Raw genomic sequence first — 27782 nt, forward strand, 5'->3', positions numbered from 1 at the left:
AAGCTGGTATTTTGAAAAAACAGATAAAATAGACAAAATACTGGTCAATCTAATAAGAAAAAGGAAAGAAGAAAACCAAATTGATAGTATTAAAGATGAAAAGGGAGACCTCACCTCTAATGAAGGGGAAATTAAGGCAATCATTAAGAACTATTTCGCCCAATTATATGGCAACAAATATAACAATTTAGGAGATATGGATGAATATTTACAAAAATATAAATTGCCTAGATTAACAGCAGAAGAAATAGAATACCTAAATAATCCCATATCAGAAATAGAAATTGAACAAGCCATCAAAGAACTCCCTAAGAAAAAATCACCAGGACCTGATGGATTCACAAGTGAATTCTATCAGACATTCAAAGAGCAACTAATCCCAATACTATACAAATTATTTGATATGATAAGCATAGAAGGAGTCCTATCAAATTCCTTTTATGACACAAATATGGTACTGATCCCAAAGCCAGGTAGATCAAAAACGGAGAAAGAAAACTAGACCAATCTCCCTAATGAACATAGATGCAAAAATCTTAAATAGAATATTAGCAAAGAGACTCCAGCAAGTAATTAAGAAGATCATCCACCATGATCAGTTGGGATTTATACCAGGAATGCAAGGATGGTTCAACATTAGGAAAACCATCCACATAATTGACCATATCAACAATCTAACAAACAAAAATCACATGATTATTTCAATAGATGCTGAAAAAGCCTTTGACAAAATACAACACCCATTACTACTGAAAACACTAGAAAGTATAGGAATAGAAGGTCCTTTCCTAAAAATAATAAACAATATATATCTTAAACCATCAACAAGCATCATATGCAATGGGGATAAATTAGAAGCCTTTCCAATAAGATCAGGTGTGAAACAAGGATGCCAATTATCACCTCTATTATTTAACATTGTACTAGAAACACTAACAGTAGCAATTAGAGAAGAAAAAGAAATTGAAGGTATCAAAATAGGCAATGAGGAAACTAAGCTATCACTTTTTGCAGATGATATGATGGTCTACTTAAAAAATCCTAGAGAATCAACTAAGAAGCTTGTAGAAATAATCAACTTTAGCAGAGTTGCAGGATACAAAATAAATGCACATAAATCATCAGCATTTCTATATATTTCCAACACATCACAGCAGCAAGAGATAGAAAGAGAAACACCATTTAAAATCACCCTAGACAATATAAAATACTTAGGAATCTATCTACCAAAACAAACACAGGAATTATATGAAAACAACTACAAAACACTTTCCAAACAATTAAAACTAGATCTAAACAATTGGAAAATCATTGATTGCTCATGGGTAGGACAAGGTAACATAATAAAAATGAACATTCTACCCAAATTAATTAATCAGCGCCATACCTATCAAACTACCAAAAAACTTTTTTTTACTGAATTAGGAAAAACTATAACAAAGTTCATCTGGAATAACAAAAGATCATGAATATCAAGGGAAATAATGAAAAAAATGTGAAGGAAGGGGGCCCAGCAGTACCAGATATTAAACTGTACTATAAAGCAGCGGTCATCAAAATGGTATGGTACTGGTTAAGAGACAGAAGAGAGGATCAGTGGAATAGACTTGGGGTAAATGACATCAGCAAGACAGTGTATGATAAACCCAAAGAGCCCAACTTTTGGGACATGAATCCACTATTTGACAAAAACTGCTGGGAAATTTGGAAAACAATATGGGAGAGATTAGGTCTAGATCAACATCTCACACCTTACACCAAGATAAATTCAGAATGGGTGAATGACTTGAATATAAAGAGGGAAACTATAAATAAGTTAAGTGAACACAGAATAGTATACTTGTCAGATCTCTGGGAAAGGAAAGATTTTAAAACCAAGCAAAAGTTAGAGAAAATTATAAAATGTAAATTAAATGGTTTTGATTATATTAAACTAAAAAGATTTTGTACAAACAAAAACAATATAGTCAAAGTCAGAAGGGAAACAACAAATTGGGAAAAAATCTTTATAACAAAAAACTCTGACAGGGGTCTAATTACTCAAATATACAAGGAGTTAAATCAATTGTATAAAAAATCAAGTCATTCCCCAATTGATTAATGGGCAAGAGACATGAATAGGCAATTTTCAGGTAAAGAAATCTAAAGTATCAATAAGCACATGAGAAAGTGTTCTAAATCTCTAATAATTAGAGAAATGCAAATCAAAACCACTCTGAGGTATCACCTCATACCTAGCAGATTGGCTAAAATGAAAGAAGGTGAGAGCAATGAATGCTGGAGGGGATGTGGCAAAATTGGGACATTAATGCATTGCTGGTGGAGTTGTGAAATGATCCAACCATTCTGGCTGGCAATTTGGAACTATGCCAAAAGAGCGATAAAAGAATGCCTGCCCTTTGATCCAGCCATACCTTTGCTGGGTTGTACCCCAAAGAGATCATAGATAAACAGACTTGTATGAAAATATTTATAGCTGCTCTTTTTGTAGTGGCAAAAAACTGGAAAAAGAGGGGATGCCCCTCAATTGGGGAATGGCTAAACAAATTGTGGTATATGCTGGTGATGGAATACTATTGTGCTCAAAGGAATAATAAACGGGAGTAGTTCCAGGTGAACTGGAAAGACCTCCAGGAACTGATGCAGAGTGAAAGGAGCAGAGCCAGAAGAACATTGTACACAGAGACTGATATACTATGGTAAAATCAAATGTAATGGACTTCTGTACCAGCAACAATGCAATGACACAAGACAGCTATGAGGGATTTATGGTAAAGAATGCTACCCACATTCAGAGGAAGAACTGCAGGAGAAGAAACATAGAAGATAAACAACTGCTTGAATGCATGGGCTGAGGCGGACATGATTGGAGATGTAGACTCGAAACTTCCACACCAATGCTACTTACAACAATATGGAAATAGGCCCTGAACAAGGAGACATGTTACAACCAGTGGAAATGTGCGTTGACCATGGGTGGGGGGAGAGCGGGGGGTGAAGGGGAAAGTAGGGGCATGAAGCATGTAAACAGGTCAAAAATGAATATTAATAAATGTCTAAAATGAAAAAAAAAAAGAAATGATCAAGAAAGTCGGTACTTATGTCCTAGAACCAGAGGGTTAAATAGAAATGGAAAAAGTCTACTTTTCACCTCCGGAAAGATATCTCAAAATGATTGAGTTCCTAAAAGAAAAATTCTCATGACCAGACTGAAGAACAATTAATTCTAATACTGTGTAAACTATTTAGAAAAATAGACAAAGAAGGAGTCTTACTAAATTCTTTTTATGACACAATTACAGATCTGATACCTAAACTAAGAAAAGCAAAAACAGAGAAAAGAAAACTATATACCAATTTCCTTAATAACTATTTAAGCAATTTTTTAATATGTTAAGAAAGATATTATAGTAAGATATCACAAAGATCATACACTTTGACCAAGTGGAATTTATATCAAGAATACAAGACTGGTTAAGTATTAGAAAAACTATCAGCATAATTGACTATATCAATAAGAAAATAACAGAAATATGATTTTATCTCAGTAAATGCAGAAAAAAGCTTTTGACAAAAATTAACATTCCAATAAAAAAAATACTGAAAATCATTGGAATAAATGGAGTTTCCTTTAAAATGATAGGAAATATCTATCTAAAATCAAAAGCAAACATTATCTGTAATGGTATAGGCTAGAAGCCTTTCTAATAAGACCAGGATTGAAACAAGGATTATCATCACTACTAGTATTGAATGCTATACTAAAAATACTTGTTTTAGCAGCAAGAGAAGAAGAAAGAAATGGAATGAAATAAAATAGGCAATGAGGAAACAAAAATTTTTTTCTTTTCAGATGGCATGATGATATACTTGAAATCATCAGCATTTCTACATATTGCCAACAAAGTTCAGCAGAAAAAGATAGTAGAAATTCCACTTATAACTGTAGACAGTATAAAATGCTTTGCCTGCCGAGACAACCCAAGTAATTGGAGATAACATTAATAGCTCATGGATAGGATGAGCCAATATAATAAAAATGACAATTATACTTTAATTGTTTTGCTTATTCAGTGCTATGCCAATCAGACTACTTAAAATAATTTTATAGAGCTAGAAAAAATAGTAACAAAATTCTTCTGGAAGAACAAAATGTCAAGAATATCAAGGGAATCAATTTGGGGGAAAAAGCAAAGGAAGGTGGCTTAGCAGTATCAGATCTGAAATTTCAATAAAAAGTGGTAATCATCAAAACAATCTGGTACTGGCTAAGGAATATAGTGATAGATCAGTAGAGTAGATTAAGTACATAGTACATAGTAGTAAATAGCCATAGTAATCTAATGTTTGATCAACTCAAAGTTATAAACTTTGACAAGAACTTTTGACAGGTAAGAACAACTCACTATTTGACAAAATCTCCTTGGAAAACTGGAAAGCAGTTTGGTGAAAACTATGCGTAGTTCAGAATCTCATACTGCATACCAAGATAAAGTCAAAATGGGTAAATGTTTTAGACATAAGGGTGATATCAAGGAAATTCAGGGAACATGTAATGTTTTGCCTGTCATATCTATTAGATAGGGGAAGAATTTATGACCAAACAAGATAACATCATAAGATATAAAATGGATAACTTTTATAACATTAATTTTTTAAAAATTTCCTCAAACCAAGTCAATGCAGTCAAAATGAAAACGAAAATAGAAAACTTGGGAAAATATATTTATAGTGAGTTTCTGTTAAAGGTCTCATTTCTTAAATATATAGAGAACTGCGTCAAATTTATAAGAATACAAGTCATTCTCCAATTGACAAATAGTTCAAAGGACATAAATAAGCAGTTTTCAGACAATGGAATCAAAATTATATATAATGGTATAAAAATGTTCTTAATCACTATGAATTATAGAAATACAAATTAAAACAACTTTGCGGTATCTCTCAAACCTATTAAATTGGCGAATATGACAGAAAAGGAAAATGACAAATGATGGAATGTTGTGAGAAAATTAGGGTAGTAATGCACTATTGATAGAGTTGTGTGACCTGATCTAACCACAGCTCTTTCTGTGGTGGCAAAGAATTGAAACTTGTGCAAATGCCCATCAGTTGGGGAATGGCCAAACAAGTTGTAGTCTAAGACTGTAATGGAACACTATTATGCTATAAGAAATGATGACCAGGATGATTTCAGAAATACCTGAAAAGACTTACATGAACTCATGCAGAATGAGGTGAATGGAACCAGGAAACATTGTATACTATAACATCAATATTGCAAGATAATCAATTTTGAATGATTTAGATATTCTCAGCAATACAGTAATGATCCAAGACAATTCTGAAAGGTTTAATGAAAAATGCTATCCACACGCAGAGAAAGAACTGATGGGGTCAGCACAGATATGAAGCATATTTTTTAAAGCTTCCTTTTACTTTTCTCTTTTGTCTGTTTTCTTTTGTAATAAGGCTTATGTGGAAGTATTGTTTTGCTTGACTGAATTGTATAATCTATATCTAATTGCTGCCTTAGAGGAGAAGGGGGGAGGGATATTTTGTAACTCAAAATTTAAACAAATGCAAGTTAAAAAGTGCTTTTATATGTAATTTGAAAAAATGTATAGGAATTTCACATGAAAATAAAGAAATGATGCAGATGGTTTTAGAAAAACCTTGGTAGAGTTGATGCAAAGTGAAATGAGCAGAACCAGAAGAATATACAATAACAATAATATTTTAAAAGCAAGTAATTTTGAAAGATTTAGTTGGTGATCACCATAATAGAACCAAGTGTCAGAGAGTTCCAAAGGGCTCATAAAGAAACATGCTATCCATCTTCAAATAAAGAAGTGTATTAGAATGCAGATTTTAACTTTTTTTAAAAAAAACATGGTTAACGTTTTAAAAAACATGTTAAATATGTATAATAGGTTTTATTTTTCTTGCTTTCTCAATGTATAGAATAGGGGGATGTGTTAGGAAGAGTACTTGGAAACAAAAAATGAAATAAAATTGAACTTTAAAGAAAAGAAATACTTATCAACTATTTTCATTTTATAATTGGCACGAATGTTTCAGGAAGCCAGAGGCATAGCTCACTTTTGTTTATGTAATAGAGCTGAGTAGTTTATTACAAGAAAATTGGATAACAAGTATCTTTTTTTTTTGTGGTGACAATTCATTAACATTCCTCTAAGGCGATAAGTTTCTATTAGTTGTAGGAATGTTTTTTACATATTAAATTATGTGTTCACAAAGTACTGAATTTAAAAATCTAAATTATATGCACCTATGGAGTTATAAAACGTCAGTCTGGAAGGGACCTTAATAATTTCATCTGTCCTCATATTTAAGATGAGAAAACTCAATTCCAAAAAATTTGTGATATTGGCTATGTTGTAAATTAGTCTGTTTTTAGATTGCTTGTGTTTGTGTCTATAACTTTTATTATTCAAGTGAGATCATATTTAAATTATTTATAAAGATAAACTTAAATAATTACTTTCTTTAATACAGTTATTTCGAGAAGTACGAATAATGAAGATATTGAATCATCCCAATATAGGTATGTATTTATAGATTACATAATAAGATTTTTTTATTTGAAAAAGTAGATAACATTTAGAGAGATATATATGAAAGGCTGACTTGTAGACAATTTACAAATAAAAAGAAAGCTGATAAAAATAGGTGAATGAAATATTCAAAAATTTATATAGTTATTGTATAATGTAATATATTTATAACATAGGAGTGTAATTAGATATAAAAATCTACTTGGTATAAGTATAACTTTTTTACTTCTTAGTTAAATCTCTTTTTAAATGGAGGGAGATCATATGACTTAGCTATTCCTAAGAAATGGAATTATCAAAAGAGCTTTGTAATTCTTTGTAATTCCTTATATTTGGGCTCAGTCATTAGTAATGCCTACCAACAGCTTAGGCTTAGTAGAAAATTATTATTATGTAAAATTCCTTTACAGTAGACTTTATAACTATTTGAGTTTTTAATATAAGAAATTTTAATCTAATAAAAGAACGATGTAAACTTAAGGGGAGCCTACAGTATAAAATATCTTCTAAAATTACTAAATTCCCAAATAACTGTCCAACAGCTATTTATTCAGTTGCTACTGAATAAATACTTGTTCTGTTAGGGAAGGAAATATATACATACATACATATAGACATCTATATATCTGTGTGTGTGCATATTACACACACGTGTGCGCACACACACACACATATACATACATATATATATATATATATAATTATGTATCTCTATCCTCAAAAGAACCCTCAGTATGATTACCGAGATAGATAGATTGGTGTATTATAGATCAAAAGACAGATATGAACATCTTGAACAAAACACATTTGTGAACATAATTATATGTCTCATTTATTGTGTTTTTTTTTAACCCTTAACTTCTGTGTATTGGCTCCTAGGTGGAAGAGTGGTAAGGGTGGGCAATGGGGATCAAGTGATTTGCCCAGGGTCACACAGCTGGGAAGTGTCTGAGGCTGGATTTGAACCTAGGACCTCCCATCTCTAGGCCTGATTCTCAATCCACTGAGCTACCCAGCTTCCCCCTGTCTCATTTATTGTTAAATACTCTTATAACAATACTAAATAGGGAAGGGGAAGAGAATTAATAATTTATATGATGCCTAAGTACTATTTTCCAGGGGTTGTGCTAAGCACTTTGTTATAGTTATATCATTTAATCCTCATAACCATTATGAGATAGGTACTATTATTAAATTAACAAATTTAAATAATTTGTCTAGTGTCACCTGGATAATAACTGCCTGAGAATAGATTTGAACTCAGGTTTTCCCAATTCCAGGCTCATCACTATATCTACTCCTCTACCGGTTTCCTCTAAAGAAATGATGTGGCCAATATGTAAATAAGATACTTTAAACATAGTTTATTGTCTTTTAAAATTACATCTTAAAAATCATAACTGAAGATTGAAATAGTTTATAATTTAGAGTACCTTATATATGTCAAACCATTTGTTCTTCACAGCAAATCTCCCCACAGAAGGGGAGTTTGTTACAAGTATTATTATTCTTATTTTACAAATGAATGAATAGATTCAATGAGGCAATTCTGGCAAAGTTTACACTGTTAGGAGAAATAAGTGCTAAAACCTATTTTACTGCTGTTTTCATTACACAATACTGTCTCTCAGTAGCAATGAAGTGGCCAGATGCTCCCCTTAAAGATGTCCCAGGAAATGCTGAGTTAGCGCCACAATGTCAATATTTAAAAACTCCGTAAAAAGGGACCTCTTTTACTCTCTTCTATCTCATCTTTAATCACTTGGGTGTTTAGTTTATTTTTGTTTTGTTTTGTTTTGTTAACCTTGAAGCTTCTCTCCCTTCTCCACTGCCTGCAGGCTAAGCCCAGAGCAGGATTTCTGTCACAGGACTTTTCCACTCACATATTGTTAGAAGGATCTTTCTGTATGAAGCATGTTCCTGTTTGGGTTCTCACACCTTAGTCTTATGTAACTCTCTAGTGTTTATCACCAAAGTATACCTTTCCCTATAGCAAAAATACACTCTTAAGAAAGTCACTCCTAACCCTGCTTCATAATCAGCCAACCATTATTAAACATCTATGTAACTAGCACTGTGCCAAATGTTAATAATCTCAGAGCAAGAAATTAAGGCTATCTTGAGCTGGGAATCCCTTGAGTCCTTCCATCCTGATCTTAGATTGAGGACTACAGAGAAGGGAGAAAAGCCAATTTATTATTGCAGCTACAATAGATAATCTGGTTATAGTGGGCCATCCTTTTAGCTTTTTCCTTCCCCCTCTTTCTTTCCTTCCTTCAAATATTTTATTGTTCACACTGAGCAGAACCACAACTTTGAACCAAATTATCTGAGTATAAATTGAGTGTTATCTCCATTGCATTTCATTGCCTTTTCTTCCCCTCTTGGCTCTTTCTACAACTTGTATTCTCAGTATATCTTTCTCTTTTTGTGGCTTCCATTAGTGCCATCTTTAAGTGTTCCCATTTAGTTAATGGTTGAGTAATGGCATCAGATTGATTTTATAATGTTTTCTTTCATTTGTGATGCTGAAATTTATGTAGTATTTCTTTTCTTTTTTCTGATTTTCATTAACATTCTAGTTTTTATTTTTGGAGATCTGCAATTCTTTTTATGTTTTGTATTTAGTTCTGAACTCACGATTATCAGTATATATGAAGGCTACTTATAATTCTGTTATTTTTGACCTCAACTCAAAATTTTGGCAAAAGTATTACTAAAAACTTAGAATACAATATAGGTGTCTTTTAGTTTCTATAATTTACTCTCTGTTTTTTAATAGTTTTGTGTTAATATGGTACATTTTGAAGACTAAGAGATGATAAAATTATGACAGTGATCTATAGCCAACATAACTTAAAGTCTTTTTTTTTTAGCATCATGTATTTATTTATTTTTAAAAACCATTGTCTTTTGTCTTAGAATTGATACTAAGTATCAGTTCCAAAGCAGAAGAGGGTAAGGGCTAGGCAGTGGGGATTAAGTGATTTGCCCAGTCACAGAGCTAGAACTGAGGCCAGATTTGGACCCAGGACCTTCTGTCTCTGGTCCTGCCTTGCTATCCACTGAACCATATAGCTGCCCCTTAAAGACTGTGGAATACAAATGAGACCTTTAAAGAACTAAAAGAAATAATTCAGAAACTAATTTTAACCAAAATAAATTTTATAACTTTTCAATTGTGAGAATAAAAAGAACAGTTCCATTTATAAGTACAGCATTTAGTCATGTGCTTGTTACACGTAGAAAAAAAATAAGTATTAATTTTGTTTATTTTACTTGGTAACTTATTTATATTCCTACAGAAGGATTGTTAATGTACCTAGTTTTGATTAAATACAGTTAATATAATTTTGATCCACTAATATATTTTGAACAAACAGGTTTACCTGGATGGCAAGAATTTTGGTTCCTTTTTTTTAAACCCTAGTCAGAGAATAGGATATTTAGCATTTTTTATAATTGATAGTGTATGCAATAGTTAATTTCCCAACTTTTGTGAACTTTTTATTAACTCACTTGATTTCAAGTGGTAACTATTATAAATAGATCTGTATATCATGCTAATGATTATGAAATTATATTTCTAATTTCTGTTTTTCTAGTAAAATTATTTGAAGTTATTGAAACAGAGAAGACACTGTATTTAGTAATGGAATATGCCAGTGGGGGTAAGTATGGCTACTTAAGGGGATAAAAATGAGCTAAAATTTGAAAAAAAATGTTTTTTATGGTGTGGAATTAACATCTAAGGATTATTTTATGTGTATGTTTTAAATATTGTTACTGAGTCTGTTTGAGTTTTGCCTATCAGAAACCTAAAAAGAACAACATGTAAATGTAATTTTTACTTGTTTTTAGTTCCTTACATTTTGCTTTCAAACTTTGGTTTTCCTAGAACCAGTCAAATACATATTCTGTAGCAATATTTGAAGCTCTTTTGTTTTAGAAACTCTGCGCTCATTTGTTCTGAATTTCTAAAAATATTTTTTATAATTTGAAGTTCTGTGCCATAAAGGGAAAAACATAACACACCTAAACTGTGCTTATTAAAAATAACTATAGAAAAGCATATGCTAGGCCAATACTCATTTGCAGATCAAACTACATTAGAATCTTAATTTATATAAAATTTTGGAATAATCAGTTAAATTTAAGTTTGAGGCAAATATATTTCTAAATAAAAAGATGCAATGAACTAGAAAATAATTCATAATTCAAATATCAACGAAAAGAAACATATCTATGTAATTTCAAGAATAAAAAGTTGTTGAACGCAGGGCTGACTTTGAAAGTTTCTACTGGTGACAGTGACTTGAGCTATTATTTGCAAACATGTAGTTATCAATCATGCTACAAATAATATTCCTTTCCCTTTTTCTCTTCTATTTTTCTTTTTGGGTCATATGCCCTTATGTGTTAAAATCATACATTTGGTAACAAAAAGTCATTGCCATGTAAATTATCTTTTTTCAGAAATAGAAAATTTCCCAGTAGGACTTGAAGTTGTTAGAAAAACAAAAAAGATTGCTATTTATTGAGGGCTTTTGAAAAGAATTTTAGATGCACAATTTAGATATTGCTTATTCAATGTCACCATTCAATAAGTAGATCCATTGTCTTTGTGGGAAACTGAATTTCAAAATACAGTAATAGGAGGGGGATGGTTTGCTGATTCTTGTTAGGAGTGGAACTCTAGGCTTTTGCCTTGAGAAACTAAAACCAGTGGAAGTAGAGCAGTTAAAGTTGTAAATAATAATGAGAAGAAAGAAAATGGATCAAAAGAGTAGGTGGTCATCTAAATTATAGAGGTCCCTAACTTAGGAATGCCCAATGTGTATTTGATTTATATATGTTCATATCACTTAACCACCTCAGAATAACTCTTTCAGTGAAGTAGCACAAGTTATACAATTCCATATTTCTTCCAACTATAGCATCTTATGATTTACCTTTCTTTCCTTCCTGGTACAACCCTACTCTCTTGGTTATATTGCACCATCCTGGCATCTTTAGCCTATAGTTGATCTAGGACAAGGTCAGAAGTAGCAATAGTTCCAGTATTAAACCTTTCCCCTGACTCGATTTCCAACAATCATTTGCTGTTCCCGGAGCCCCTGGGCTGTTCTCTTTGGATCATCATGCAAGGAACTGGTATGCAGCCTCTATTGCCCCTTTGTCATTCTCATTCTCTCACTTCTGTTCCCTCTTTTCCTGTGTACAGCCTGCTTCTGCCCTGTCTATAGCGTGTTCTCATCTCCTCCTTACTTACTGAATCTTCATTCAAATCATGTGGGTGTCTCAGGACTCTGTCCTGAATGCTTTCTTTTTTCTCTTTATATAGTTTCACTTTGTGATCTCATCAATCTCCAAGGATTCAGTTGTCATCTCTATGCTGATCATTCTTCAATCTACTTATCCAAACTAAACCTCTTTGCTGGCCTGTAATCTCACATCTCCCACTACCTTTTGGACATCTTGAACTGAATATCCCATAGACATTTTAAACTTAACAAGTCTGAAAGTGAACTCATCTCCCCTCCCTGAAGCCACATACTCTTAACTTCATTATTACTGTTGAACATACCACTGTCCACTCCTACTCACCCAGGCTTATAACCTAGATGTTACTATCAGCCTTAAATTCTCATCCCTCATATCAAATCTCTTGCCAAGACTTGTTAATTTTACCTTCATCATGTTTGTTTTTTATGCCCCTTTATCTTCTCTGATACTATAATCATCCTGGTGCAGAGCCTCCTCTTCTCATCTCTAGATTATTTGCTGGTTGGTTTACCTGTTACAAGTGTCTCCACTTCAGTCTATCCTCCACTCAGATTCCAAGTGATCTTATTAGAGCACAGGTCTGACTATGTCACCTCCCTATTTTAAAAATAAACTATAGCCATTCCTTATTGTGTCCAGCATCAAATCTACAGTCTTCTGTATTCAGGGCCCTTTATAATCTGTTCCCCACTTCAACTTTCCAATCTTCTTGCCCCTTACATTCTCCCTAACCCCACCTCCTGCCTGTGATATACTGACACTGCTTTTCTTTTTGCTTTCCTCACAAAGTCCTGTACCTTCTGACTTCTGGCATTTTCACTGCCTGTGCCCTTTGCCTAGAATGCTTTCTCTTCATCTCTACCTCCTGGTTTCCCTGGCTTTCCTTTAGCACTCAGTGAAAATTTTACCTTCTACAGGAAGCCTTTCTTTCCTCCTCTCAGCAGCCTTAATTCAAGAGAGGGAATTTTTCTTGCTATTAATTATCTCCAATTTGCCCTGTACCTATTGTTTGAATGTTGTTTCCCCCATTAAACTGGGAACTCCATAGAGAACAGCAATTGTATTTTTCTTTTGTATACCCACAGCTTAGCCCAGTGATTGGTGCATAGTATATGATTAATAAATGTTTATTAATTGACACCTAGATATTATTATTCTACTTTTGTTGCACTATTCTTCCATGGCTCTTCTCCTATCTGAGCTTAATTTCTTTCTTTTTTTTTTTAATCTATTATCCATGTTCTTTCATAAAAGTCTGATTATAACTTTGGGCTCTAGCCTTCCTCTCTCCTTATTTACTTTCTTTTGGGTGATCTCATCAACTCCCATTAATTGAATGATCATCTTTATGTAGATGACTCACTAATCTGTACATCCAGCTTTCATCTCTCTCCTGCATGCTAGTCCAGTTTCAGTAGTTCCCTTCTGGTCACATCTACCTGGATGTTCCATAAGCTTCAGTGTGTTTTCCTAAACCTGCCCTTCCTCTTAATTTCTCTATTTCTGTCAAGGACACTATAATCCTTCTTGTCATCCAGGTTTAGAGTTAAGGAGTCATCCCCAATACTTCCTTCCTTCCTCACCTTCCATATAGAATAAACTGAAGCAAAATAAGTCTTAATTCCAACTTGTATTTATCTACCTATCTCCTTTTCTAGGCCTTTCATCTTAGTTCAGGCCCTCTTGACTTTTCACTTGGACAACTGGAAAATCTTTCTCCAGCATATTCCCTAAACGGCTGCCAAAACAGTCATTCTCAAGCACTGTAGCTCCCTATTGCCTCTAGGGTTAAAAATACTCATCCTGCTAGAAGCCCTGCCTTATTCCTTTTCCTGCTTTTCAACTCAAGAATTTTTCTCCAAAAATTGTTTTTTATTTATCTTGGCCTATGGTTGCCCTTCTCTGTAAAGTTCTTGAGAGTAAGTGTGTTCAAATTTTTGAGTAACTCCTCAAAAAGAGGTCTGTTGTCCCACAGATTATTTTGCTCCAGTCTCATCTTTCTACACAGGGAGCCCAATTTGGAGTTCTCATCTTTCCAGGCTCACCACTGCCACCTGGTGGTTATATCAGAAGTGATTTAATTTCTTGTCTTCCAAGTACCTCTTATCTCCTTGAACACTGTACCTTATATGGAATAGGCATCTGCTAGAAGCTTGTTGAATTAAAATGAATCTGGACTAAGCTCCCCAACTTGTATCCTTGCCTTCCCAGATGACATACCTTTGCTTTAAGTTCTCTGACGAAAATTCTTCTTTTAGCATAAGGTATGAGTGAAAAGAGAAGTAATCCAGATATAAGATTTAAGTATAGATGAGTGGTGTAGGTGGGCATGACTAGTAAATTGAAATGACATTTCATAATCATTTGCAAGAATATATTGATATGAAGATGTAAAGCATTTTAATTTTAAACAAAGTAGGTGAACTTTCTGTCTTTCTTAATGGAGGGACATAGTAACATGGGTAACAGAGCATAGGATAATCATTCGTGTTTTGGGACTGAGTGCTATGGAGTAGGAAGATAGTTTTAAGAACCGCTGAAGTGAATGGTGGCTGCAACTCTGATCGACTTTGCTTTTAGGAATAGACCCATTCCTATTGATTGGTTTCTTTGAGCTGAGAGATGCTTTGCCAGTTCTACTAAGACTATGCCAGTGGTTTGGAAGTCATTCTCATGCTCTTGTTATCATCAAATGATATTGAATTAGTTCTGAAAAATAAGGTACAACATTCATCTCCTTTTAAATTGTGTAGGCATCTGAGGCTTTCATTTGACAGAGAAATCAGAAACCCAACATGGGGAGAAATGAATGATGTAAATTTATCTTTACTAGGTATAAGTCCGTACAGTCTGGCTCAGAAGTGGATCTCTGTGGTTCTTCAGTGGCTTTGGAAAAGCAGGCCATCCAGTGGGATGGTCTTTGAATCACTGCCAGGCCAAATTATCTCAGGGAGGCTAATTTCTAGAATTATGCTTAGAGTAGTTCCATGCCAAATTGGCCTTGCAAACTTAAGTTCTCTGAATTTGTCCTAATACTATCTGTCTCTGTGAGATCTAAAAGACCTCAAAGAATTATCCTTTACTATGCACACATGCAGATACTTGCACACATGCAACACTAGATCAAATCTTCAGGGATGTTCCCAGCCTGGGTCCATAAACCAAGTGCAGAATGAAACTTTCTTTTGTATTTGAGGAAAAGAGAGCCAAATGGCAATTCCTGTTCTTTTATTCCCCTTGTTCTAGTATGTTCCGTGCACATAGTTCAAAGCTTAGTTAAATTCAATTCAATTCAGTTCTAAGGTAGTAGAGCAGTAAGGGCTAGGCCAGTGATGGCAAACCTTTTAGAGATTGATTGCCTAAATAGCCGTGCGTGAACTTCCTCCCAAATCCCCCCTTACCCCAGACAGGGGAGGGAGGAAGTGTTCCCACTGGGAAGAGGGGCAGGTCATGTGAGAAATGTCCTCAGGGGCATGTGGAGAGGAGGAGGGAGCAACCCACTCTGGCACATGTACCATAGGTTTGCCCACATGGAGTTAGGCAACTGGGGTTAAATGACTTGCCCAGGTTCACATAGCTAGGAAGTGTTTGAGGCTAGATTTGAATTCAGGACCTTCCCCCTCTAGGCCTGGCTCACTATTCATCATTGAGCTACTTATCTTCCTGGAACCCAGTTCTAAAACAAATATTAATAGACTTAACATCAATAAAAGGCTTAAAGGCTACATGATTTATTCAACTAGTTCTTTCTGTCTTCCAAGTAGCTTCTATGACAATCAGTCTTATGAGAGTGCTTTGTGTGTATATAGATATAGATAGATTTAAGGGTAATTCTGCCTAATATATAAGGCCTCCCCTAATTTCTAGTCTGCTAGGTTTTCCCTCCCAAAATTACCTGTTATTTATTATTTATTTGTTTTATATGTACATGAATACATGTTTGCTATATCATAGAACATAAGCTCCTCAATGGCAGGGGCTATTTCTTTTTTTCTTTTTCTTTTTTTAAAATGTTTATTCCTGGTATCAGCTCAGTGCCTGGTACATCATAGGCACTTAAATGCTTTATTGAATGATTGAACATATAGTATAATCTCTTCCTGCATACATATCATGGTCTTAAAATATTTTCATTTCTTGGCTTTATTTTACATAAAACCTTGACTTGTCATACTTGTTTTATTTTTAATATTTTAAGAAAACATTCTTGCTTCCTTAGATTTTCTCAGATTCCATTCTGTTATATCACTTTAGATAAAACTAGGAACAAGGAATTATTGATTCTGTGTTTTAAAATTATGATCATATGTAGTATGTAAGAATATTTCATGGGGTTATATAATATCCATTACCTTTCTAGTATATACAAAATAATATTTCATTATGTTTACTATGCTTTCAATTGGTAATTTTCTTTCTTACTATATTGATGACTGGCACAAATACTGAAACCAAAGTGGGAAAACATTTTGTGGAAGAGTTAAATGGTAGAATAGGCTAGAAGAATTAGATGGCTTCTCTTGCTTTCAGACTCAATTCAACAAAATGTATGAGCACCTTATTCTTATCACCATGCTAGGCCCCTGAACAAATGGGAAGAAAATAATAGCTAGCTTTAGCATTTTAAGGTTTGCAAAATGCTTTACAAATATTATCTCATTTTATCCTCACAACCTTGAGAGATAGGTGCTATTATTATCCCCATCTTTACAGATGAGGAAACTGAGGCACAGAGTGGGTTAAGTGACTTGCCCAGGGTCCCACAGCTAGTAAATCTCCCTCTGAAGCTGGATTTGAACTCAGGTCTTGTTCACTCCAACTACAGCACTCTCTCCACTGCACCACCGGCTGCCTCCATGTACCAGGTACAGAAGCATGACGCTATCTGAAGCTTTGAGGAGTTTGCTGTCCAGTGGAGGAGACAGTGGTACAGACAGTAGGATAGACGTTCACAGAGGGTGAGACACTGGGGTGGGCTGGAGTAGTGAGGGGGACTTTAAGCAGAAGATGGGGTTTTAGTTAGAGCCTGAAGAACATGTAAATTAAACTATGCAGGAGAGGGTTGTGATGAGGTGGCTTTTGTTGTTGTTGTTCATTATTGAAGTGTTGTAAACCTTGGATCTTCAAGTAGTCCCAAAATATATTCCCAAGCCAAATATGAGTTATATTTGTGATTTTAATTTTGATGACCTAGTAATAGAGAATTGACTGTATTTTTAAAAAAATAATACCAGAAATTTTCAAGGTTTCTGGTTGTGCATTATGTATATCCGTTTTTATAAATTTTATTAAAGTATAAAAACTGGTTATGATCATATTTAAACATGCAAGCAAGCTTTTTCACCCGAGTCTAATAGTTTGTTAATTAATAATAGGCAAAAGTTGGTGACCACATGGCTTTTTAAAAAATGACCTGAAATTGCACATATTCTTAATTGAAAAATAATGCTTATTTCACTGTCTGCTTTACCTTTATGACTCAGGTGAAGTGTTTGATTACTTAGTTGCCCATGGAAGAATGAAGGAGAAAGAGGCCCGTGCAAAATTTAGACAGGTATGGAAAGTATTTTCCTGATATTTTCAGTGACACAAATAATGGGCAATGTCACAAGGTTGGAACCAGAATTCAAAGTGGTATTGTAAAAAGTAAAATTCAGGGTCTTTTATACTATAGTGTGTTTTGTTATTGTTGCTTGTTTTATTTTTTTAAAGGAAAACTTCTGAAAGAAAAAAAATCCTGAAATCAAAATTTAAATAATTATAGATAATTATTTTAGGCCCTTATGAATGAATAATCAAGCAGCCAGGTTTTTATAACTGACTCACCACTTTAACACTTTTTATGTCATGGAATAAAGATTGCATTTCTTTTTTTTTTAACCCTTAACTTCTGTGTATTGGTTCATAGGTGGAAGAGTGGTAAGGGTGGGCAATGGGGGTCAAGTGACTTGCCCAGGGTCACACAGCTGGGAAGTGTCTGAGGCCGGATTTGAACCCAGGACCTTCCATCTCTAGACCTGGCTTTTAATCCACTGAGCTACCCAGCTGCCCCCTAAAGATTACATTTCTAACAGAATTCTTATCAAATTTTTAAATTCAGTATTATACCACATTATACATCATAATGGGTATGTATGTAATAACTTTGAAACATGTATAATTCTTAAGTCTCTTGAATGAATGAATGAAAAAAGCATTTATTAAATGCATACTTTGTGCCAATAAAAGCATCATTATTTACTGTAATAATTTTATCTGAAAATTTAACTGATATAAGTTAACCATGAGAGGGTAGAAAAAGAGCCTATAAAATGCCTTAATAAGGCTTCATGTTATAAAGAAAAATGTGACTGCCAAAGACAATGCTGGGTTAGAGTATAATTTCATTTGTAAAGTCTTACCAAGAAATATCATGAAAAATTATAGTCAGTATTATCTCATTAAGCAGAAAGAATCAGTGACAGCTAAAATTTAAATAAAGTTGATAAAGATATATAACCAAGTAAAATCATCCCTAGAATATTCAAAAATAAAAATGGAAGGATAGTGGCAAAGAAGGAAAAAAGAAAAAGGTTTGCAAAAACTTTTAATAAACTTTTCTCCATCAAAGTTGGGAAAGTTATCACACTGGGACCTTAACATCAGAGTCCCAAATGTACTTGTACAGGAACTAGAAATGGTACTAAAGAGAATGAGACCAGAACAAGTCTAGATAGATAAGATATGTACTAGAGGCTATACATATGTAATTGTATTGAGGATTCATTTTTCAAGATATCTAAAGGAAAGGAAGATGCCAGAATGGAAAAAAAATCAAACCTTATTATAATTCAAAAAGGTAACTGAAAGAGCATTAGAAATTCCCAGCTTACCTTCCTACTCTCCTGTCCATATAAAATCTTTATGAGAGTCATATATGGACAAGTCTGGGGAAGTCAATGTTAAGGTATTAGTGGGAAACAAACAGCTTTTTGTAAGTGATATTTTAAAATGGGCCACATAGTTATTATTTCACACTTAGCTGAAGGATTTAGAGACCAAAAGATCCCATTTTGCTCATTATTTGTTGAATATGAAAAAGCATTCGACCAAGTAGAACAAAATACACCCTCAAAGACATTTTTACGTTTCCTCTCTTTATATCAGATAAAGATTTCTTGGAAGATGTCACAATACAAATAACATTGTTCATTGATATTTTGACATTAAGCATCAGGAAAGGCATAAATAGAGATAATTATTTCCTGGAAGTATTCTCCACTATGATGTGGGAGTTCCAATAGAAAATCCAGGTCAGAGTACAATTCCCTGTGAATGGCAAGGTTCTCTAGCTTTTATTGGTTGTAGATGAAATTGTGCTGATTTGCTGAAACCCCAGACAATGAAGAACTTTCTGGATGGGATCTGTAACCACACAACAGTTTAACCTAGCCTATCCATCTACCCAGGAAAGACCAAATGGATGAAGAATGTCTGTAGTCTAGATTTCAGTAAGCATTTGGATAGATGTCCCATGAAGCTTGTACAAGACTGGCTCAGAAAACTGGATTCAAAGTTGAACAGGAGGAAGGGCAGGCTGGATTGCCTTCAGGAAATTCCAAAACTCTTTTATTTACCCCTCTACCCCCAAGAATCTCATGAAATCAAAGGCTCAGCTTTTCATTACTAACGTTTTTCTGTTGTTGCTATTTGGCAGTGAGATTTGTTAATATAATACCATTGCCTACAGCATCCTAAAAGTGAGTATTACACTGAAAGTATTGGAGATTTGGTAGATTTGATGGTAGATTTGATCAGGATAGCTGCATCCTATAACCATGAGAAACTGTGAAGAACAGGATTAAGGGAAATAAATAGAATTTGGTTGCATGGAATGACAGGTGTCACAATGAAGTATAACAGATATACAATGAGTGTCCTATTTGTGCACTCCACTATCAGGAGAAAATGAGGAAGGTCTTCAGCACTTTTGGTGAATCTCCTATGACATGGTTCACTGCTAGAGCAGGCATGAATGAGTTGCAAAACATATTATTGAGGAGAATACTCATACCAATGAGATCACAGATTCATTTGAATGTGTGCTAGTATTTGTATTGAACACACAAATAGAGAATTGAGAGTTCGCATTCTAGTTGGGAAAGACAACACAGTTAAAAGTAATAGAATATGCTGTGGATCCTCAAAAACATCTCTATGAAGTTAACTGTACAGAAGTCTTGCATACATGTATTACATAGTTTTAGATATTGTCCTTCATATTTAGTGATGATATTGCTATTGTATTTAGTATCCATGTTTAGGTTTTAAAAGGGATGTTCATTTTGTTTAGTCCTTATTGGTGAGAGCATGAGATCTTATAAGCATGGAAGAAATTCACATTCACTGTGTTAATTTGGAGCATGGATTCTCATAGAAATGAGATATGAAACTTGTGAAATAAGTCCAGTTTATATTGAATTTCTAGTAAAATCAAAGTAGATGGCCTCTGAGATCCATCCCAAATCAGAGATTCTGTAACTTTGTGAAGTTTTTTTTATAAAAGTAAACTTTCTTCAACTATTAACAATGGCTCATTTTGTAAGGTCTTTTTTTCTAGTTCATCATAAAAGTAAATGATCCTAATTAAATACTCAATTAGTTTGTTATTATCTTCCATAAAACTGGTAAATAACAACTTCACTTTAATTAAAATTTACTATCAGATATATAGGATCTTTCAGAAAATATTTTCCCTAAAATCTTTTCTACCTTTTTTAATTATACTGGAGGCCATTATCTTGTGTGGTGATAGGTAAGCCTCTTTAGACACAGAGTGGTTTAGGTGACCCTCTTAGATTGTAAGTTTCAGGTATTGGACCACACAGAAGTACTGCAGAATGTGACTATGGCAGGAAATTGTCTTTCTTGTGTTTTATAATTTGGAAGGGATCATTTAGAACAAGGAAGATGAACTACAAGTGGGATATTTGGTTCAATTAATAGATTAATTATGAAAATCATCTTGAAAAATTATACATATGAATAGGTTTTATGACATGACAATAAAAATATAGTGAAATTTCATAAAGGGAAGTGGAACTTCTTAAAATATTATTTAGATGAAGTAAGCTTTGATTTAAAAAAACCTAAAAATACAACTAAAGGACACAAACTGATTTTTTATGCAAAGTTAATTCTTTTCAGAATTTTAAAAGCTATGTTATTTTTACATAATACCAGAGAATAACAGATATAATTAATGAAGGGAATAAGGAATGAAGAAAATTGCATCCAATTTTTCTTCCATCTTGGATTTTAATAAACATCTCTATAATTGGATAATGTGATCCATAAGTGATCTCACTCCTTTGGTTACTCAGTCTAGCTAATACTAGTGAAAATCCATCCATCTGCAATATGGCAGCCTAATTAGAATTTTATTTAATGTAACTAAATGGGTATACAAATAGAAATTGTTACAACTACTCAGAGCCAGGAAGAACAAGTTTCTTTGGAAATCTCACACATCAGCATTCCCTTGACACAACTTATTAGATGTATCATTGATATCTACCATAAATGGGTAGTGAGACTCATCAAGTATTCCCTATATTGACCCAGCAGGTGGCATAGTAGTACCCTTAATGACCCTGCTCAAAAACGTGACTCGAGTAACAGTGAGAGTAATCTTACTGTAAGAGATAACTGACAGCCATGTGTGAATACCATGATCCTCAATTATTTATAGAAGCAGTTACTCAGTCTAAGTCCGTGCTGTTGGTATCAGATTATCAGACTTAATTATTAATTGTTATGATTATGTAACTTGTTAAGATCTTGTTCAAATTAGCAAAATAGTGTTAGCCAAATAGGTGGCTTTTGCAGATCAAATGCTACCTTATACAGGATTCCTTTCTTAGTTCCTGCCAGCTGGTAATACCTTCCTTTCTGTGAACTCTCTATATATCTTGTATGTACCTATTTATATACATGTTGTCTTCCCCAGTAGAATGAATGTAAGTTTCTTAAGGGCAGGGCCTATTTTTACTTTTTCTTTGCACGCTTAACAGTTAGCACAGTGTCCCTTGTGCAGAGTAAGGGATTGCTTGCTGATTGGTTGGTTGGTGGTGTTTCAGTAAAATGAATAGTTACTTTAGTAAATGCTATACACATGTATAACAAAAATTAGGTGACTACTTTTAGCACATAGCTGAAGGAAACTAATATTTAAAATCAGATTCTAGTCATTGGCAAGAATGGCCCTGGCTGATAAGTGCATATATTTCAACTTTTCTGCATTCTATCTATCTTTCAATTCAGTGAGTATCTAGAGAGCTTCTTCCTTAAATTTGTTATATGAATCTGACATGCTTGCATGAACTAGTAATTAGTTTTAGGCTCATACCTCCAATATCTACACCTCAGAAATACTCTGTTAACAAATAGCTCTTTAAAAATACTTTTATAATACTCAAAAATCAAATGTAATTTTTTGGTTATTTTTGTACCCCATACTGCAATTAGAATAATTGTATAAAACTAGCAAAAATTCTTCCTTTACCATAATGTAAATACACATTTGTAGTTGCATTTGTGCCTTGTTTAAGTTATATATTTAAACAACCAAAAAAAAAGAAGCCAAACCTATGATGATAAATTTGTTGAGGTGGTGGTCATTAATATGAAATTTTACCTATTTAAGTTAGTTAGTTCCATTAAATATACAAAGCAATCCATGATGTTACCTTTGGAAGGAACCACCAAAGACCTTCATTTGACAGGTGAGGAAACTGAGGCCTTGAAATGACTAAATAATTTGAATCTTTCAGTATCTTGGATGATTATGTTTACTAAGTTATTTAAGCTAGAAAATATCTGAGTTAATAATTTGAACACAGATCTTCTGCAAGTCCTGTGCTCTTTCAATTATCTTACACTGCTTAATTATTACTTAGGGTCCTTTCTGTGTTTCTATTAAAAGTGGTAGAATGTGTTATACTACATTTTTGTTTGTAATTATGAGTTTCTACTTAGCATTTGCTCTTCAGAGATGAAAAATGCCTCGTAGCTGTTGTTTATAAGTAAAATTTAAAAAACTGTTATACATTGGCATTATTTCTGTTTTTTTTTACAAATATGGAGCAAGTATTTTAGTTAAATACTTTGATGTAGTAAACTCATGGTAGATCTGAGATTAAATTTTACTTTTTCTTTCTATACTGTTAAGCTATGTTGACAATTTGAAAACAGGCCTTGGTGTTTGTCCTTTAAAATTTTTTCCAATGTGTATTAAGAAATAAGTTTTAGGTGGTTCTAAACACCTCACTGATAAATCATTTTAATAAGGCTAATTTATTTTTAATAAACTATCTCAAATATATTTGTATAAACTTGGAATAAAGTTTTGCATTTTGAATTAGAACATATTATTTAAAAAATTTAGAAATATACTAAAATTATTATGCTACTGGAATCTATGAAGTTAGATCATTTGAACAAGAACATAGATTGCATAATTTTGAAAATATAAAAAGAGGAATAACCTAGTCTACATAAAATTCTTAAATTTCATAAAGAAGTTAAGAGGTATTTTAAAAAAATACTTTAGAGAGAGTTTTGAATTTTCACTTGACATCTTAAAAGAAGAAATTTTTATTCATTAAAACTTTAAAGATTACTATATTGTTAAAGCAGAGCCATAGTAGGAAAATTAAATATAATGTTAGAATTTGAGTAGTTATATCTAAAACATGGGAAAGGGAAGAACCAAGGAAAAATGTTTTTGTATAGTAGTCTTGAATTTTTCATTGAAATGTTTTCCAGATTGTGTCTGCAGTACAATATTGTCATCAAAAGTGTATTGTACATCGTGATCTCAAGGTAAGCAGTCAGTATTCTGATTTTACAAACTATAACTTATATCAGAAAAAATTAATATTATTTATTATGGCTAAGGATCCAGAAACTCAATAGAATAGGAAAGTTTCTTATAAAACATGTTGTAAACTTTTAGATAAATAATTATGCTGACATTTTAATTCAAATGTTAAAATGAACTACTTCATGCAGTAGTGGGTTTTCCTAGAACCAGAGTTTTCAAATATAAGCTATATCACTGGTTTCCACACTGAGGACTCTATACTCCAAGTGAGCCATGACACAACTCCAAGGGGTAACCCACAGTATCTTGGGTTCAATGCCGGTTCTCCAACATAACCACACACTTCCTTTGCCCCTTATTGCTCAAGTTTCTCAGACTTGCACCTAATCTTAAAGGAATAATTTAACATGTATTATCTATTTCAAATTGCATACCTTCTCAGGGGACAGGGAAGGAGGGGAGAGAGAATTTAGAACTCAGAATTCAAGAAAACATGTTAAAAATTTAAAAAAAAATTACATGTAAAAAGAAAAGAATTATTTTGAAGTATCTTATTACATATTTATCTGTAGCAGAGATTCCTAATATGTTATTCTTGAACTTATTTTTAAAATAGTTTGATAATCCTATTTTATTTATGCATTTAAAGGCATTATTCTGAGAATAGGACTATAGGCCTCACTAGAATATGTCAAAGAGGTTCAGTGCACAAAAAAAGATTAAGAATTCCTTCTCTAGAGCTTTATAGTTTATAAAGCACTTTACTCTCACACTAATTCTCTAGGTAGTAAAAGTAATCCTATTTTATTAGAAATATATTTAATGTATATATATATATATGTACACACACACACACACATATATATATATAATAAAATAATAAATTTATTAGACAAGGAAACTGAGGCTCAGAAAAATTGCCATATTCTGGACTCAAACCTAGCTCTTCTGATTCTAAATCTATTATTCTGTGTCTCCTATTAAAAATGTAAGGGGCAGCTGAGTAGCTCAGTGGATTGAGAGCCAGGTCTAGAGACAGGGGGTCCTAGGTTCAAATCCGGCCTCAGACACTTCCCAGCTGTGTGACCCTGGGCAAGTCACTTGACCCCCATTGCCTAGCCCTTACCACTCTTCTGCCTTGGAGCCAATACACAGTATTGATTCTAAGACAGAAGGTAAGGGTTTAAAAAATTTTTTTTAAATAAAATAAAAATGTAATGTGCTATTTTTAAGCAACATGCATTTGTTTTTAGTAATAAATATACCTACTTCAAGTGACCTTAGAGGTCATAAGATTTCAAGCTTGACTTTAGTTAGAGATATCACTTACTCTAATCCCCTTACTTATTTAATTGGGATAAATCATTGTTCAGAATTGGAAGAGACCTCAGTGGCCACTTAGTCCAATCAATATGCAAAAGGAATCCCAGTGTGACATACCAAGGGATCTTCCTTGATGACCTTCATTGATACTATTTTCTGGTATGGCTTCTTATTCTAAATTGTGGACAGCTCTAATTATTGGGAAGGTTTTTCATACATGAAGTTCAAATGCTCATTAAAATTGCCATCTGTTGCTCTTAGTTCTCCCTTCTGGGACCAAATAGAGCAAGTTTAAATTTCTCCTTCATATGATAATCCATTACACACAGTTATCTTTTTCCTGCTGAGACCAGACTTCATATGACATGTACCTAAGGTTTTTCACCACTCTGGATTACCCTAGTCCCCAGTTTAGGCAGCTACATGGCGCAGTGGATAGAGTACCATGTCTGGAGTCTGAAAGGCTCATCTTCAGGATTCAAATCTGACCTCTTGACACTTACTGTGTAATCCTGAGCAAGTCATTTAACCTTTTTTGCCTCAGTTTCCTCATCTGTAAAATGAACTAGAGAAGGAAATGGCAGACCACTCCATTATGTTTGCCAAGAAAACCCTCAGATGGGATCACAAAGAGTTGAACACAACTGAAATGATTAAATAACAACAAAAATCTCTGGCTCATTAGTGTCCTTTTTAAACTTTGGTACTCAGAATTGAATACAGTATTCTAGATGTGTACTAACCAGCATAGAATCATCTCTTTATTTCTGGAGACCATAACTTTCTTATTGCAGTACAAAGTCATAGAATTTTAATTTAATTTTAAAAATCCTTACATATTTAAAGAAAGATTTGCCAAAAAATTAGTTTCAATCTCTTCAGCTCACCGGGGCTTGAATTTTTTAAGCATTATCAAAGAACTTTTGCTTTGGAAAATGGTTTTAAAACATTATGGAGTATTTGAGTTGATTTGAATTCTGAATATAGCTTCATTTTCTACTTTTCCAAGAGTCTTTACTCTTTCGTGTCTTATTCTCATTTGTCAAGTAGTAGTAAAGCATAGCTAATTGTTTTATGTAATTGGCAAACTGGTCTTATTTACTTGAGGAGTTATCAGATATCAGACACCAAGGTCATTCATCATGGGCCAAGTATTCTGACTTTTGACTTGCCACCAGACTTTGATGACTCTGGAAGAGAGATTGAGGCACTTTTTGCAACTGTGCCTTACCTATATCCAACTCACATGCAAGTCAAGACATCACAGTGTGATGTCATTGGTCCTCTTAAAAAATAAGAATGAAAAGCAACAAAAAAATCACATTGGCCTTTTTTTTTTTAAATTATCTTATACTGTTGGCTCTTCTTGACCTTGTAGTCAAACTAAAACATCTAGATCTTTTTCTTATGTAGAGTTAATTTTTTGATTGTGTACTTTGTCATTGTAGATTTTTACCATCTCTAATATATTTATTTACTTACTTATAAATTAATAATTCTATACATCATCAAGGAGACAAAAATAGAAATAAAAAAGGTGCAACAAAAATGAAATAGTATTTGATCCTAGAGTTAATAGGGCACCACTGGAGTTTACTGAGTAGAGGGAATGATATAGTCAGACCTGTGTTTATGGAATATCACTTTGCTAATTGTGTGGAGGGTAGGTTGAAGATGAGTGAGGCTTGAAGCAAGGAGGTAGTCTATTGCAGTACTCCAGAATAAGGGTTGCAGTTATATATAGAAGATATTGGGTGCAAGAGATATAATGGAAGCAGAATCATCAAGACCTGACATGTAATTGGATGTGTGGGATAAGAAAGAGGAAGGAGTCAGCAATGACACTGAGATTGCAAACCTAGGTGATTTTAAAGATAGTGGCATCCTTGGTAGAAATTAGGAAGTTTGGATGAGACAGGGTTGTGTTAAAGATAATGTAATGAAATTTGTGATACACAGATCATAACCCATTCATGCCTATTCAACCTGTGAACTTTACTCAAATCCACTGAAAATGAAAAGGGGGAAAGTAGGTGGGAGCCCTACTCGTTGGAGCCTAGGAACACAGCTACCACAAAAGCTACTAACTACAAACAGGGTGATAGAAGGAGCAGTTTATGGCTCACTGGGGACAGTAGAGAATTCTGCCTATCCAACTGCTTGTATTGGTGCTGTTGCCTGGATCATGGTAAGTTTAAGGGGATATTGGGAGCTTATACAGCCATAGAAGGTCAATTGTGGGATAGAGGAGGAAGAAAAAGTTGATCAGTAATGGGCCAAGAGAGTGTGTTGTTATCTAAGAGACTATGCAGTTGGCTGATGCATTAAACATGGGGATGTGTCATGGCTCACTTGGAGTGTGGAAACCCCCCTGCCCCTCTCTGTTGACCACTGATAAAATTTATATTTGAAAACTCACTATTGTATGAAGGCAGTTCATTATGATCTTTGGTGAATTTAACTATTAAAAAGATTTTTCTCCTATTGGGCCAAAATATGCTTCCTTTCCTTGCCCAAGGCAACACAACTACTGATTCTACTGATAGTCAATTAAATACAATTATGTAAAATAAAATATCCTCTCAAATCCTCAAGTGTACATAATTAGAATTGAGAAACCATCATTCTAGCACTAGAATGAATCAAGTACTGTACTTAAAAGTCTAAAGGGACTGAGTTTGATTTTAAGGGTTGACACTAGCAATATGACCATAACTTCTTTGAACTTCATT

General features: G+C 33.5%; 1 protein-coding gene across 1 annotated transcript in view; it reads left to right on the forward strand.

The window, feature by feature from the left end:
- The window catches only part of MARK1 (microtubule affinity regulating kinase 1), a 194095-nt gene that overhangs the window by 125005 nt on the left and 41308 nt on the right, over positions 1–27782 (forward strand). The window contains exons 4-7 of the mRNA XM_044674753.1: positions 6520–6568; positions 10184–10249; positions 17348–17418; positions 23670–23726. Of these exons, the coding sequence (XP_044530688.1) occupies positions 6520–6568; positions 10184–10249; positions 17348–17418; positions 23670–23726 (243 nt within the window). The remainder of the gene's footprint in view (positions 1–6519; positions 6569–10183; positions 10250–17347; positions 17419–23669; positions 23727–27782) is intronic.

Source organism: Gracilinanus agilis, chromosome 4, assembly GCF_016433145.1.
Source record: "Gracilinanus agilis isolate LMUSP501 chromosome 4, AgileGrace, whole genome shotgun sequence".
NCBI classification, from domain to species: domain Eukaryota; kingdom Metazoa; phylum Chordata; class Mammalia; order Didelphimorphia; family Didelphidae; genus Gracilinanus; species Gracilinanus agilis.